Genomic DNA, 16,831 nt, shown 5'->3' with positions numbered 1-16,831 from the left:
AACACCGGCTACTTTAACACCGCATTGTTCCAGAGTTCCTTATTGTCTTACGGTAGAAAGCAGGCACAGAACAAGTATATAAACCGATAACAAGAGAAAAAGTTACTTTAAAGATGTGTGTTAGTTTGACAAGCTTTTAATAAACATAAACTCTCAGTTTGTCCATGAGTCAGAGCAGCTAAGTGTTACTCCACCTCCTGCTGTAGGCGGAGGTGTCTCCCCGGCTGCTGCACAGGCAAAATAGTGGAAAGATCATGGGTGTGTCCTGGAAAAAGGGGTTCTTGCCTCTCAGTCTTCAAAAGGGGAATCCCTATTCTATTCTATTCTATTCTATTCTATTCTATTTTATTCTATTTTATTCTTTTCTACTTGAGACTCTTTTGAACGCCAGAAGATGATAAATCACAATAATTAAATTTCAATATGTGTCCATGGTAAACAATTAAAAAATAAAATAAAAAACTAACGTCAATCGTCATCATCATCATGAAACAAATCAACAAGAAATAAGGGAGGGATTGTGATAGTCAGGATTCCTCTTTGTTTTCATTGCAGTTTTCAGTACATTAAAGAACCTGAGTCACTGTCTGTGGTTTGGGTTATTGTCATGGATACATTTCAGTGTTTTTTTGTTGTTTTTGTTGTTTTTTTTTCCAGCAAGGGGGTTGTACCTCATTGCCTAAGACACATGCTGGGGTAAATTCCACGGAGTTTGCTCCACCGCCCATTTTCAACCGCATTTTGTTCACAAGGAGCTGTCGGTGCCTGAGAAAGCCACACATGATTACTCAGAAACCTGGCAACAGAGAGTGAACAAAGTTTAACGGCCCGTAACTTTAGTCTTTGGTGCGTGTTTTGTTTTTCTGAAGCTGTGAAGAAACACAATGATGTGGGATATTTTTTGATACTACAACATCACATCACTAAAAAGTAGGATATTAAAAGAAGCTTGCTGTCTCACTGGTTTGGTGGTTTGGGAATAAGTGAGTGTAAAATGCCCCAGTACACTCAAACTGATGTAAAGCCAATAAAATGAGACCTGTATAAACAGTGTGGTGCACCTCGTGTCCTTTTAAGGCATTTTAAAAACTAGTACTAATAGGTAACTAATGCTAGTTTGCCAAGCAGCTTCTCAAGTTCAAAGCCAACCAAGAGCGGTGGCATAGTCAGCTTTTCTTATCTCTCCGAGTACCCTGTCCAACTCCCTTCTCAACAACAACATCAATTTTCCTGCTGATAAAGGGGAAAAGAGGTTCCAGGCCAAGCATTAATATCTGTCCACTGCTGCATTGTTCACCTGCCTTTTCTGTGGTCAGGCATACCAAGGGCGTGATGTAAGAGCTGCAGGATCATAACTCTCCACACCACATATCTTCACACACATGCTTATCTGCTTATCTCTATGGCATGAGGAGAATTTTTTCTCCCTGATAGTCACGTTTCACAAAACTGCAAGGTCAAAAGACTCAGAGTACTGACTCATAAGTACTTATTTCCTGCTGTCACGATCTGTTTTTCACAACAAAAAGCTACATTTTTGGTTCATCTTGTGGATTCTTATAACGATGACCTCTTCAGCAGAAGATGATACTATCCCAGAGTACTATCCCTAATACTACAAAAGTAATTTATTTGTTTATTAAAAGTAATTCATCCAAATCTAAGTTGATGTACCCCCTGCAACCACATAGACAAAACACTTCATTGTAAGTCAGTGACATCATGTGGTGAAAAATATGAACTGCACTAAAATGGAAAAGTTCTTTCAAAACAAATTCTCCTCTCAGACATCAAACTGCCACATACACACAGGGTAACTTAAGTGACATTAGTGACGAATACTGCGCCAGTTTAAAACACAGCAAAAATATGCTCTTTATGATCTGAAATAAAATGGTTTGTCAATGAAAAGCAGGTGAGGAGATACTAGCTAATGGTACAAACCTATAGGCCTATAAGAGGAAAAAATATGAATGTCTACTCATCTCTCTAAATGTACCCAAATCTATAAATACCAGAGATCAGAGATCATCGTCTTCTTAGTTGATGGTCACATAGCCTGGAACTGAGAAAATGATCTTTATTCCGATCATAATTTAAATATTTTATGACAGAAAAAGCAATAAACGCAATATTAGGGTTAGAGAAGCTTAAAGTTTTATTTTATATTATATTGTATATAGCCTATATAAAAAAAAACCTAATATAAATATATATATAAATTTAGGACAGGTTTAAAAGGAAGGTCAAAGCCAATGGCTCTTTGCAGAACAATTACCTCCACTATGAAATCATCAGTACCAGCAGTTCCATGTCATATTACAGCCATTTTAAAGCAGTTTAGTCAATTATCGCACCATGCGCAATTACCAGTTCCTCTGTACCCACTGAAACTGCTCATCTACCATCTTATCAAGTTCTGAATAACCAAGCAGGTCTCTAAAGGTCAATAAAATAATGGCAGCACAAAGGTTCCTACAGTCATTCACAGATATATTGCAGTCAATACATCTATGTCAGTGAAGCAGTCAAAACATTTGCAAAGATGTACTTAACTGCTCTGCTGTACCTGGTCAGTGATCAGCTGGGAGCATTGGACATCTCAGAGGTGAATCTCCAACTGCATGAATTTGACAGAAAGCACTGCAGAGGTACATCACATATGCACTTGGTCAAGTCCCTGACAGCAAAACAGCAAATATTCATAATCTTTAAGTAAAATTGTATCAGTCAGGAACCCTGATTTGTACAAGGTCCCTGCAGCTAACCCAATTCTGATTTACAAATGCTTAAAAGATCATTCACTCACAACAACAAATATGCAAAATAGCCTTTGGCAAACAGCTTTTAATTAATGTTGCTGTTTTGAGTAATTTTTGTACTTCGGTGTGTGTCATTTATTTATTTTCATGTATTTCAGCTTTATGTTAAACATACAATAAGGTACTACTACATTCATATCTTATATAATCTTTGTAATTCCTACCTCTGGTACTGGAATTTCATTGAGGATTTAAAGCCAGTGATGGTTTCACTGGTGCGCTGAGCAGATTTAATTTGTATTCTCATTCCAAATTCAGCATGACGATTTATGCCTGCTTTTGAAATATGGATATTTAATGGACATGATGCATTTGTAGCATAAGATGCCTCTGAGCTTTCCCTTCTAATTGAAAAAGCATCTATGTCATGCAGTTGAGAAAAGCAGCCGGCTACCATGACAACTGGAAATCTGCCATAGTAACAGCAGCCTATGCTCCTTTGTCATATGAAAGTGTTGTTGGATTGTAGTGTGCAACAAATGAATCCACATGACACCTTAATGATTATTCTGTCAACAATTGTGACTGTTGGCAGTGTAATGTTATACAGTTCAGAATAGCATAGCATGGTTTTCATCTCAATGTTAGGTTTCAGCACAAGGAATCAAGAATGTGTTTTCAGTAAAACTTTATTTTTCAGTGCATGAACGGAACACCATGTCAAGGTCATAATCTGTCCTTTTCAATCCATTTTTAAATAGTTTCTCTTTTTTTCACATAAAAAAATAATGGAGCGATTTTAATATACCTCTATTTTTTCTCCCCGAAAGAGCACTCAGCAAGTATTTATAAAGGTGCTGTACAATGTACAAACATTTACATCTACTGTCTACCTACAGAATGTAGAAGATACCACAAGGATTGTTTTTCTAATGAAGCGATGCAAGGCCACAGTATGATACAGAGATGAGATACAAAACTGTCAAAATAAAAGTGGAAAGGAGGAAAACTACAGTGCAGGAGACATACAATGAAAAGGGCATAATCTGATTCTGGACCAGAGTGAAATGCCTGAGCCTGACACTCTGGGTTGGATTTACTCATTCAACCAACCAACCAACCTATTGCACAAAAACATATCACTGATTGGCTCATAGCGCATCCTCTAGTGATTTTTAACCTGAAAACTCCCTTGGACAATCACAGACCTTATCCACCGCTTGACTTTATATCACACATTTGCTACGATACTGTGTTCCCTGAGCTCATCTGAATATGTCTTAATCTCATAAGTTGTACAAGTAAGAATGCTGAGTGTATTTTACTTCTTCAGGTTTTACAGCAGAAGCTTGAAAATTTTAGTAAAATAACTTTGAAATTAGACTATTTCTCATTTTAACAGATCCCACTTTTAGAACCAATTGTTTATCTTAGCCATCAGCTCAATTAGCCCTGAAATACAGTACGTAAGAAGGCGGGCTCTCTGTATACCTGCTTTACATCAGCAACATGCTCATTGCTCAGTATTTCTCAGTGTCAACCACCACATCACTCTCTAAACTCTACGATCCTTCAAGCTGCCCTGGCACATAATCACACAGCAGGATCGACAAATACATACATTTAAAATCCTAATTTGTCTTTTCTTAATAGGGTAAGGTAAAAACAACCAGGGGCATAACTCAAAAACTTACAAAGTATTATATTAATCGCAATTTTGGCCTTAAACAGTGAACCTTTTAGAAAAAAAGAACCATCTTTATAAAATAATAATATAATAATTAAATGTCAATGCATTTGGTAGCAAGTCAACATCACAAATTAAATACAACTCATGGTCATTCGTCGTTACTGTTATGCTACAAGGGCAGATGCAGTGCAATGAAATTTAATAGATATTTTAAAGTTAGAATCTGCAAAACATGACACATTCAAATATATATATTATATTATATTATATTTCACAATGAGACACGTTTTGAGCGATTGCAAACATTTGGTACAGCGGTTTGCACGTCACCTATACATTTCATGAACTACAAAGATCCATGGTAAGTCCTACCACTGAAGTACATTGGAAATAAGGTGAAAGCTCAAATAACATGGGACGAATCTTTGAAGTCTATATCAAAATGTGGAATGGCTTGGTACAGCTACATATACATATATTCATCTATTATCTCAATAAATTACACACTGGTTGGTTATCATACACATGGTAAACAAGATCTCAAACCACAAGTTTCTGGTCTTTTTAATGATTCTGTTTGTATGGAGGAGAGTCATGTCTATAAGCACAGAACAGTCTAAAGTCCCCGGTAAAGTGAACGCTTGCTGGGTTGGATTTCAAATCTGCCTGGTGTTCAGAATGAGAATTATAAACAAGAAAAAGTATCATCCTCATTGATGTGCAGAACACGTGCAGTAAAACGAACAGAAGGACCGACTGCATGCAGTTGAGCAAACTTTTAAGAAAAAGACAGTCAAAATATCCCACAATGAGGCCGAGAGCGAAAATTAAAACCCTGGATGACAGTCACACTTGGTGTATACTACAGGGGAGAGGCGTGGGCCTTTCTCCTTTCTTTGCATATGGGTCATTGCATTGTAATGGGTGAAGTGCTGTTGGTAGTCGTTGTTCCACAGGAGGCTCCCAGGATTGGCACATATTCACATTTCAAAACATCTTGTCTGACAAGGCCCTGAGCACGCGGCACATGCTGAAATCCCACATAAAAGATGCTGAAGCAGCAGACAAGGCAGAGGGGAGCTGCTACATGCCACTCGCGATGTCACAGGACTCCCAGAAAAAAGACCTTGTCAAAAGACAAATCTGCACATGGTCCAAAGGTAATAAAAGTGGCACCATGTTGCACGTCTCGATTTTATGGAAGAACTCAGAAAAACAATCCACTGAAGGTACAGTTAAATATTCCATGACGCAGCTCAAGTCTGGATGATTCAATATTCTATCACAAAGGGTCACGTAGAACCTCTGCCCGGGAGAGGATTTTGGCTGAGCTGGGCACTTTCCAAGGGCCAGGGCTAATAGGTCCCTCCGGGCTCTGCGGGGTCCCTGGAAAACTGTTTATAGAGGCCACAAAGTCTTCCTTTGTACCGTCTTCTTGTCTGCCTTTTGTCTCTCTTGGCGAAAGTACAGAACCTTTCCTACTCCTTTCTACAAAAGACAACAATGATTCTCTTTTGTTGATAGTCTCTTTACTTCTGTTCCTGTCTTCTGTAGGTTTGCCCTTTCCATTAGCATCTCTCCGCCCTGAGTCTTTACCTGCGCCTTTCTCGCTCTCTCTGACCTGAGGCGATGTCCTGTGGCGGTGAGATTGTCCCACCTCTCTCCTTTTAAAACTTTCTGGCCTGATTCCTTCTCCTCTCCCTTCCGTCTCTCCTCCTTGTGTGTATCGTCTGATCTCGATATTCCCCCCTTTGTCAGTTTTCTTTTCATGATTCAAGCTCTCTCTGCTGGAGGAGTCCTTTAATCTCCTCTGAGGGCCTTGTTGACGCTCTGCACGCTGCAGGGTTGGAGCCACTGGCTGTCCAGCTTGAGGAGACGTCCTAGGGCTTGTGGATTGTGTTTTTGTGGGTGTCTGAGACATCCTGCTCCTGCTTAGTGTTTCTTCCCGTGCCTGACTCTCAGTCTTTTTGGGACTGAGATGTTGCTCTTTGGCTTTAGGAAATGTCTCCCCTGTTTTCTTTGGGCTGCTTAGCTCTCTGGACTCTTTTGTGGGCCTGGTCCTCTTGTAGAAGTTCATATGCTCAGCAGAGGCTGGAGAAAGCCTTTCTACCTTCTTCTCTGCCCACTCACCACTCTCCTCCACTAAGCTTAAACCCCTGCTGCTGCGGGGCTTCAGGCCTTGTGGGGATATGGTGCTCCAGCTGTGGGAATGTTTCAGTTTGCTGGAGAAGGGAGAGGAAACAAAGATGGAAGCCCCGGTGGGATATGGAGAGGACAGGGGTGATGTGTCAGAGAAAAACACCTCTCTGGAGTAGCTTGTGGGTGAAATGAGTTTTTGATCATGTTGACCTGGAAGGAAAGCACACACATTTTACATGTATACACCCATGTGCACACAAGAATATTAGATGTGTCACACAGAAGACTGAAAGAAGGTGGAAAATTGAGATCATATTTAAGAGGTTAAAAAAGGGAACACATGAGGAAGAAACTAATTACCAAGGTAAAAGAGAAGAGGCCAGTAAAAGCAGTGAGGATGTTAGTGTTGGTGCTCAGTGTAGTAGCACACAGTAGAGGAAGCAGTACCACCTGCATCAGGGGCAAGAGAAGAAGAGTCAAAACAAAGCAGATGGTTAGAGATTTAATGAATACATTAAAAAAAACTCAGCAAAGGATGTAAAATGAAATCAGTAAGGGTGACACTGCAAAACAGGCTCCATCAATTACTGGACAAAGTCATTATCATTAGCAAAACATAAGGCGGATTTATGGATTCAGCATTTATTGAACTACTGTCATCATCCCCTCTGTGTTAACACGTTTAGGAAATAAATCCAATTCAGTTGCTTACTAAAGTTTTATTGTTAACATTAATCAAACATGCCCTGGCTAAAACTTGATTACGAATAATGAACTAAATTTTGTGAAATACAGCAAGACTTAGAAGAGAAGATTGCGCCACTCTCATATCTCTGCTCTAAAAATGAAGCTGTGTTTAGCTTAGTTTAGCATCAAGATAGGAAAGCATTAAGCATAAACACAGCCAAACTAGCCATTTCCTGCTGCTTTCAGTCTTTATGATGAGCTCAGCGAAGCATCTGCAGACTCCAGCTACATATCTAAAAGAAATACTTGATATACATGAGAGTGGTGTCGACCTTTTCATCCAACTCTGGCTAAAAATAAATATCAGTATTTCCCAAAATGTCAGACTATTCCTTTAAGAGTTTATAATGAAAATATACAAAAAATAAATTATATTTTTTATATTTATATGTTTTTTAATATAGATCTCCTTATCTGAAATACAGATGAATCCGTTTTCAATTTGTAAATGTTATTTACATCCAAGTACTAAAGTTGTCTACTAAACTATACTTCACATTAAATTTAACACTTAAACAATAACTTTCAAGGCACAAAGGAAGTCCATACTATATCAAAAGGTAAATTAAAATGTTTGGAGGAGATCCCTGTATTATACATTGAATTTCTCATTGAATAAATTGTTTGTGTACTGTACTTACTGCCCTCCTGAGCCAGGCCTGCCCCTGGTCGCAGCAGCAGCACCACTTTGTTTCCTCCGGCCTGGATCAGTTCAATAGCCCGTGTATGGGAGATGCCACGTGCAGGCTCCCCGTTAATCTCCACTATCTCATCTCCCACCTGTCGGTAATGCAGAAAGCGCAGCTATTAAACAGAAACACACCTACCAGCGCTTTGCATACTCTGCTGAGCATTTACACACAGTAAAAGATACAGAAGCTGCATGCTCACACACAAACATACATATTCAACAAATCTATACACACACACACACACACACACACACACAGCCACAGCCTTGTAATACCCTGGAGGTAGCCTCTATTATTGGAGATGACAAAATAACTCAGGATAAAGCGTGTAAACATGTCAGTCTGTTAGGCTCTAATCAGTGTTGACACTCCTCACCACCCTTGGATAGGCAAAGTCATGCCCAGAGATCACAGTCTGGCAAGCCTAAGATTGATTCCCTCTAGGAGCCTCTACTCAGCTCCCTCATTGCACCTTCTCCCCTCTCTCATCCTAATAATAACAATGTGATCATTTCATCCCTGTAGGGAAATTCTAATTCTGCTGTGAACCCCCCCCCCCCCCCCCCCATACGTATAGATCAATATACATTATATCACACACTCAGTTACAGTGTGACCTTCCTGGAAATGAGCAGTATCTCACTCAAGGACACTTAATAGAGAGAGAGAGACAGAGAGAGAGACATGACAGCTTGAATCTGGATTGATGGACAGATAAATAGAGAGACACATAGATAGAAAAATAAGATGATTTTATATACTATACAGTCTACCTGTGTCACAGTAGCCAAGTCACATACAAAACAAAACAAATGAAACACTAAAGCTTGTTAGGAAGAAAATATTTTCAAAGAAAGTACAATAAAAATCTCTATATAAATAAATTATAAATAAGAACAAAATAAAAAATAGAAACAGACTTAAAGACTGTGTGCCAACTCACTGCTCAGCTAAATGTTTTCTATGTGCCGTGTAGACTTGAATTGCTTTGCTAAACAAAAACAAAAATACTGCAAACACATCACAGTTGAAAGCATCTACACTATTGTACCCGCAGCACTGTAGCTGGCAGTTGCTGAAACACAATTCATTAGTTTAATCTCTGGTGAATTCAACGCACGGCAACAGAAATCATATTTCCTCTGATTTACCTCTCCTCTCCATAAACTACTAAACGTGCAAAATTAGATTTCAGCTATGTAATGATTTGCATAATAGCACACCAAACTGTATCTAACAACATTGAGCGTAACCAAATGAGCTTCCCAAGAATGCACTGACTTATTTAATCGAGCAACATCAAGTATCGAGTTGTTTTCCAGATGTTTCTTGTTAGCTGTGGGCCCCGATGGTGGTGACATCTGTTTGTTAGTCAGTTGAACCGTTCGTCCAAAACTTTGGTCCTGGCTGACACACTTCGACAATACTGCCCCCTGACCGCTCTTGTAGACAAACCACCAGGCTTGGAGGAAATTCCACAACTTTTCACACAAGATATCTTATAATCTGATATTCAAATTTCAATGAAATTCTCTAAGAACATTCATTATCCTTTTAATGACCCCATGACCTTTCTTCTAGAAGCCCCCTGAGGTCAAACATTATTTTCAGCTCTCCATCCAACCCTGAATACTGTGGGATGTAATGATGATGATGCAGCCTCCAGCGGCCACTAGTAATGTTTAGATCTTATGAACCTACCATCCGGCCACAGGGGGAAATAAAACTTCACGTGTCAGGAGGTCATCACAATACAAAATTGTATCCAGATTTAAAAAAAAATTTGAACAATCATAAATATTATAAACATTTCAAAAAGCTGAGCATTAAAGGGGCAATTTGTTGTAACTTCTCTGCCTCTGAAAGTGTTTTTCTTGAGGGGGGCGCGTGGTGGTGATTGTTGCTTGGCCATCATTGTCTCTATAATACAAGAGGTTATAATACGTCCTCTGAGCAGGGGGCACACTGGAGGCTACAGTGAGTCTCTATTGGAAGGGTATAGGTAGGGAGACGGGCCGGGGCTAGCTGGTTAGCATGCTAACTTCAGTAGGAGAAAAGATGTGATAGTTACAAGAATTAACATTGGCGTTGCTTTCCACCACTGGAAACAGCTCTTGGTGAGTAAAGGAATGAAATCTGATGCTGAAGTCACAAGGTTTCTTCTAATAAACAGCTGTTAATGCTAACGTTAGCTATGTAGCAATAGCAAAATTTACAAATAGCTTCTTTAAAAGGGCAGCAGTGAGTCCCAAAAAACTGTTTTCCCCAGTTCAGAGTTGATATGAGGAACTTTTTAAAAAACATTTTAACTATAAATCTAATAATAACAGGAGCACTCACGTGGATCCTTCCATCCAGCTGAGCAGGTCCATCCTCTGCAAGTCTCAGGATGTACAGTCCCATGTTGTACTCTGTTCCCCCTCGCAGACTGAAGCCAAAGCCCCTAGGACCCCTCTCTAACTCCACTGTCAGACAACCCTACACAGAACAAGCATAAAGAAAACACTCCAGTCATCAATACATTCACATACAGACACAAAAAGAAATGCAGCAACATTTCCACACACGTGCACAAACACCCACATATAAGCAAATATATATCGTAAACAGGGCTGGGTAAATATTCAAAAGATGAAACATTTTTTGATGTAGATGCAGAGTTTTATTTCTGTTGAACATATGACTGAGACGCCTTCCTGTTTAATGATTACTTATTTTTTAAATCAGTGAGACTCTAAGTGAGAGTTTTTTATTGATTAAAGATGACCTCATTGATCCTTGCTCTTCTCGGTATGTTTTCATTCTTTATCTATATTGATCCTAAAGTTGCACCATTTGAAATCATAATTATAGCAGTGTGCATGAATTGAATGTGCCTGCATTTCATATGGAAAAAAAGAGGTTTATTTTCACAGTCATAAAGATTGAAGCTTTTGTACCTGTAACATAAAAAACTTTTACTTTGAGCAGCTTTAACCTTTAGATAGTGGCTCTGACAACATATAGTGGAGAGAATAAGAGGATTATTCTTACCTGGTTGGTTCCCGTCACACACAGCGTTCCCTGCTCACTAAGTTGAAGAGTTTTGTGGTCAGACCAGTTGACTCCCTCCCTTTTCTCCTCCAGGTCGAGGTTATAACTAAAACAACAAACAACACGTGTTTTTCCTCAGTAACACATGCTGTAAACGGCACGCTGCAGGCCACAGACTGAAAAAGCCATCATGCAAAACAGGAAATCTAATTTAATGCTGGATGTTAAATGGAGGAGAGCCGCATTTTTTAATATATGGATATTTTAATTTTGTTCTGTATATCTTGTATACTGTATGATTATTTTGATTAACACTTTTATGTTTATTACACTGGTGTCTTTGTTGAGAGCAATTTTCTCAAGCTGTTTGCTCTGAGGGCAACGCTCCCTCTTTCACACTTTACTTCATGTTGAATGAGGTTTTTTATGTGGTTAAGATAATTTGTCTGATCAGGTAGCAACATCACTACATTTATATCACCATGATGATGCCATAGTATGATTTATTTACAAGTTACATGTTGCATATTCTGTCTGACACAAATTAGACCACAGACCCCCATCTGATAAGATTTTTGCTTTTAGATGTTTTATTACAGAAAGCTTTGAAACCCATGACCAAAATAGTCATACGTTCTGTCACTGTGTTACTGGATGTGTTACTTCCATCCTCAAGGACCCCTGGGGACCCCACTTTGAGAACCACTGCTATAGGGTACTGCACTGGGTAAGCAGTTAATGTAGTCAGTGTATAGTTGGGGTTAAAATCTACTAGTACTACTTGTTTTAATGCTTTAATGTTGTGTGTGAGTAGATCCTTACCGTTCATCCTGAAGGGCTGACCTTTGCCCCATGGCTCTGTGCTGAAGAGCCGGACTCTGTTTGGCTGAACTTGCTCCAGATGGAGGGCCCTTGTACTCTGAAATACATTTTGATATTTTGATCAGTATAAAACGGCCAAATCTAGAATCCCTCTACATCATCTTTTATACTAATTTTAAGTGAAACAGGTTCATCACTAATTTAACTGCCAGTTAAATTATAAGCATTATTATTAGACATATAGTAATTATAGATAAATATTGATCTCATGTTTTATTTTCATTCATTCAATCCTTTCAGAGGAACAGTGGTCCCATTTTTCAAACGTGGAATACCTCAATTTGGAACTAAATTCTTAACACTGATACTAAAATATTCATACCTTCATATTAAAAGCACAGTTGATCACTCCAAAACTAATTTCCCCCCTTGCAGACAACTAAGTTTAAAAACCAGATCAAAAGAATTAATCACAACAAGACCCACACACAACTATAGCAAATGCGACTCACCATCCTCGGGAACAACAGTGAGGGTGACAACATTTCCGGCATCCTTGATAAGCTGAACAATGTCATTGTGAGAGAGCTCAATGATGGAGCGCCCGTTGACCGCCGAGATACGATCTCCGACATGCAGCAGGCCGCAGCGGTCGGTGGGACTGCCTTCAATGATGCGGCCAATTTTGTGTGGGATAACTGAAAAGGCAGATATCAGGGGATGTATTTAAAATATGCAGTATTTACATGACCAGCATAATGCAAGACTCCTTACAGCAGCAAACGGTTTTGTTCCGGTTTAACTAAAATCTAAATATTTAACAGCTTTAAAAGAGAAGACACATCACTTCTGGCATATAACCATTTTATCTAAACCTCTATGAACTGGGTTATACCACTACATGTTCAAATACTCCATATGACTGCCTAGTTTAAACCTAATACTGCCACATACTATAATGTATTAAATCTCACCATAACATCTGCATTTCTGTGACCAATAAGTCTTTCTCCTGTTGTCTTTGCTGTGTATATAATGGTGCATTTAACCATGATTTTATGAAAAAATGGAGTTATCGTGGCCTCGGCTATTTTTCCCTTGCAGAAATGAGTTGTGATGTGGATGTTAATGGTTAATGCAGTTAAAGGTCATACTTATATCATTTTTATCAGAAGGATCAAAAACAAAGACTACTGATACAGGATCTAAGAGAACTCGACTCTCACCTCCGTGCGGGGGTTTGCTCTTCGATGTGAGGATGACGAAGCCAAAGCCCTCGGTGTCCTTGCGGTGCAGTGTGATGTCAAAAGACTCGTGGTCCAGAGCGCTGGGCATCGGTAGGCGAGGTAGCTTGGGAGAACCGTTCACCAGCACTGGAGCCATTTCCTGAGCCTCTTCCTCTGTGGCATCTGATGTGAAAATGATACAGATGTTGATATTTACAGTATGTGTTTTTTTTTTAAATAATGTTTTATGTGTTTAGGTGTGTGCACTCCTGTGGCCTTCTGTGTTTTCTTGTATGAGAAATATGCCAATAAAAGTAATAAAGTGGCGTCTTGTAACTACATATTACAAAGTCACAGTGGAGCAGTACGTGTTGAAAGTGTTTACCACTGATCACTGGTGGATATAAAGGTAGAGTGATAACTACACAAGCATTATGTGCAAGGCCTCTATTCCTCAAATCCACAGCTGAGGTGATGATCCTCCAGTTCTGTGACTCACTGGATTTTCCACCAGCTTTGTGCTAAAGGTAACTACCGAGCTGTTATTTTACCAAGGAACAGCTAAACATAGCGTCGTTCTGCTTGCTGCTCACCTCTGTAGATGACCTTTCTGCGTACAGTCAACATGACTTGACCATTACGGGCAGCGTTGGTCATCAGATCCAACACCTGCTTGTGCGAACGACCTTTAACCATCACACCATCGATGCCGATGAGCTCATCTCCTGCTCTCAGGCGACCATCCTTCTCTGCAGCTCCGTTGGGCACGATGGCCCCAATGTACACCTGGGGAAAGACATTCTGATAGAGGGTTAGTATAATGGAGAACTGGCCATTAAGAAAATAAAAATCATAATAATTATCAAGGCATATAAAACCTTTTTATGAGCTGGCAAAGTCATTTTACAATACACATCGATAGCTTTCTTCATTTTATAACCTCTCCATAATAAAGATTAAAATGCTTAAAATACACATAGAGGAGTGTTATACAGTATATACTTACTGGCTGCTGCGGACCTTCTCCTCCCAGGACACGGAAGCCAAAGCCTGTTTCAATGTCTCTCTTCAGAAAGACATCTATGTCTTTGGTGTGAGGCTCTGTGGATGAGTAATACCTGATCACTATTGGGCATGAGATCAAGGTTTCAAGTTGAAGAGGACTTGAGGGTTAAAAAAAAAAAAAAAAACTTATGAGAGCAAGTGGTGTCGGTCTACACTTACGTCTGCTCTCCAGCAGGGCTTTTGACTTCAGGTACATCTCTGTGGCGTCTCGTTTGGGGGAGTCGGCGGAGCGCAGGGTGCTCGTGTTGGAGTGGTAAGGCAAGGCCTGGGGAGCTGAGTCAGTGATACCGTCCAAAGTCTCAGTGCTGGCTGTCATTTCCTGTCTCTGAAAAGAAACCTGTGTGTCGCCAACACCACATATTGCATCAAATATATACAGTATAAAAATGAAAAAATAAAATAAAATATTTACTATTTTTGGACAACATATGATTACGATTCTGATTTTAGATTTTCATTAGATCACTCGCCCTTTGATATTCACCAATGAGGAACAAAGCACATTTATCGATGGTCTCTGCAGCTCATTATCGCAGACAAATTGCATCTAATGGTGACAGATTACCAAGAGAAATAAAGGTCAAGTCACTGGTGTTCTTTCATTCTTTTTTTTTTTTCTTTTCGACTGTTCTCACTCTACATTCCTCCTATTGTGTTGAGGGCTAAGCAATGGGATTTGAATGTAATATAAAATCCACAGGAAAAAACTAAAGATTTCCCTGTGGCTGTGACAGGCCTATTCAGGCAGAAAGGGCAACTTCTTTATCTAAAACTGTTGTATTAATAATACCACCATATCTAAAGAGGCTCATCCATGCTTCATTACCATTGCAATCCCCTGACAATAGCCCTAAGAATACGAATACTGAAAGGAAGTAATTAAGACCGTTTTTCAGAGCAAACAAAAGGAGGCGCCCAGAAACATAATCAATATTCAAATTTATTGCTATCATTTAATTCGATGCAACAGAGGCTTACTGGTTAAGCTGAAGGACAAAAAGCTTTGAAATTAAATTGGAGGAAGAGCTCCTGAGGGGAAAACAATAGTGAGGAAAAAGGAAAAGATATGTTTTTACTCACAGGCTTCAGACTCTTCACAGGGGATGTCTGACCTATGGAGGGACACAGATAGACAACAGTAATATGGTAAAAATGCAGATATGATTTGGAAAAACAAACAACCATCGCCGAGCAACCGGCCACCAGATGGCACTGCCTCTCTGGCTGAGAAAGAGCAGCAGTGTGCATAAAAATAAACCTAGTGAGCTGCTCTAAACTCAAGAGGTGTACTCACTAAAGAATGCTCCATTAGGGAATATACATCCATGTGTGATTAAAGATACATAGAGAATATAAAGATTGTACATTTGCTGGAGTGCTGACTGCAATGGTGCAAGCCCGATGCAGGGCTAAGGAAGCGGGTGAGAGCGTTAGAGATTCATGCATATAATTCAATGACCGATAATTCTCTTCCCTCTCTCTGTACAGTACACCCACACGTTCCATCTCCAGCGCTCAGATTGTTCCCTACAGATCATCTCTTACAGCCCCCTCCTCCCCTCCACTCCCCTCCCCTCAACTCCCGGCATTAACTGGATTAACAAACACTCCTCTGGAGCCTTCAGCCCTGTGGGGCCAGACCAACACTTGGTCTGATGAGGGGTTAAGTGGAGCCTGATGCAAAAGGGGAGACGCAGCAGCATTTTTCCGCTTTACTGCAAAATTCCCGATCCAGCATGAGCGTTATCAAACACAGGAAATCAGTCAAAGAACATGTCACACACCTGAAACACACCCACCCACCCACAACACTCCTCCTTCCATCCTTTCTCTAAGGCCGACTCTTCTTCAGCTCAGTGTGATGTCCACCACTCTAACACAGGGATCCTCCTCAAAGCCAAAGGCTGTTGTCTAATGAGGGTTAAAACTGGCATTTACTCTTCATTTGGGAGGGCTGAGTGAGGCTGGGTCCAGCTCCGCTTTGACTGTGAGGTCATGCAGTGCGGCAGCGGAGCAGGACACGGTGATGGTGGCACAGCAGCGAGGGTGAGTAGTGTGTGGGAGAGAGAGAGAGAGAGAGAGAGAGGAGGGTTGGGGCGCAGCTACGGGGAGGAGGCCCCTGGGGACCTTCCCTCTATAGCCATTTAGCCATGGATCTTTAAGGGGCCATGGATATAGAGGCATGCAGAAATCCCCTGCGCTCTGCTGATGATCAAAGCCAATCCGAGTTCATCGACTTGCGCACTGAATCCCTGGGGCGGCTGGAGATGGATGTAGGAGACATTTGAAGGGTGTCTACCCTCCTCCCTCTCTCCCTTGGAATCAAGCACATCCCCACACTTATGTAATTCCCACTCTCAGACTTGTAACAGACTGCATTATGCCTCAATGGGAGTCATCATAAACAGAGGCAGGTTGAGTGGAGACACACAAGAGGAATGCTGGAGATGTACAGTCTGAGTATGTATCTGATGGCAGGGATAGGACTCGGACAGACCATCATTTACACTGGCTACAGAAGTGCAGGTGGATCTAATCAGCTACAAAAAAGGCAGCAGTCTCTACTGTGGTGACCTTATACAGACCGCAGACACAGTGACATCACACAGGCGTCTACAGAACAACAGTGTGTGGTCAGTCACCCCCCCACCCCCA

The 16,831-nt window shown here is 40.4% G+C and overlaps 1 protein-coding gene across 4 annotated transcripts in view; it reads right to left on the bottom strand.

The window, feature by feature from the left end:
* Positions 1 to 3,433: 3,433 nt before the first annotated feature.
* magi3b (membrane associated guanylate kinase, WW and PDZ domain containing 3b) overlaps positions 3,434 to 16,831 on the bottom strand; it is a 121,045-nt gene continuing 107,647 nt past the window's right edge. Inside the window, exons 11-22 of one of the 4 annotated variants that reach the window (XM_087172917.1) lie at positions 15,257 to 15,288; positions 14,336 to 14,513; positions 14,118 to 14,212; positions 13,705 to 13,912; positions 13,112 to 13,294; positions 12,398 to 12,583; positions 11,886 to 11,982; positions 11,064 to 11,169; positions 10,371 to 10,508; positions 7,980 to 8,118; positions 6,952 to 7,041; positions 6,725 to 6,801 (exon numbers count right to left, since the gene is read on the bottom strand). In XM_087172917.1, coding sequence (XP_087029043.1) covers positions 6,992 to 7,041; positions 7,980 to 8,118; positions 10,371 to 10,508; positions 11,064 to 11,169; positions 11,886 to 11,982; positions 12,398 to 12,583; positions 13,112 to 13,294; positions 13,705 to 13,912; positions 14,118 to 14,212; positions 14,336 to 14,513; positions 15,257 to 15,288 — 1,412 coding nt within the window. In that variant the 3' untranslated portion in view covers positions 6,725 to 6,801; positions 6,952 to 6,991. Of the gene's footprint in view, positions 6,802 to 6,951; positions 7,042 to 7,979; positions 8,119 to 10,370; positions 10,509 to 11,063; positions 11,170 to 11,885; positions 11,983 to 12,397; positions 12,584 to 13,111; positions 13,295 to 13,704; positions 13,913 to 14,117; positions 14,213 to 14,335; positions 14,514 to 15,256; positions 15,289 to 16,831 lie in introns of all 4 variants that reach the window. The other 3 variants (XM_087172918.1, XM_023402228.2, XM_087172916.1) reach the window with 3 other exon arrangements.

Source organism: Seriola lalandi, unplaced genomic scaffold, assembly GCF_002814215.2.
Source record: "Seriola lalandi dorsalis isolate HSWRI2012SDOR001 ecotype SW California unplaced genomic scaffold, Sedor1 jcf7180002053900, whole genome shotgun sequence".
In the NCBI taxonomy this organism is placed as follows: domain Eukaryota; kingdom Metazoa; phylum Chordata; class Actinopteri; order Carangiformes; family Carangidae; genus Seriola; species Seriola lalandi.
The sequence above is the reverse complement of the archived record's forward strand: the minus strand, read 5'-3'. Positions and strand labels throughout refer to the sequence as shown.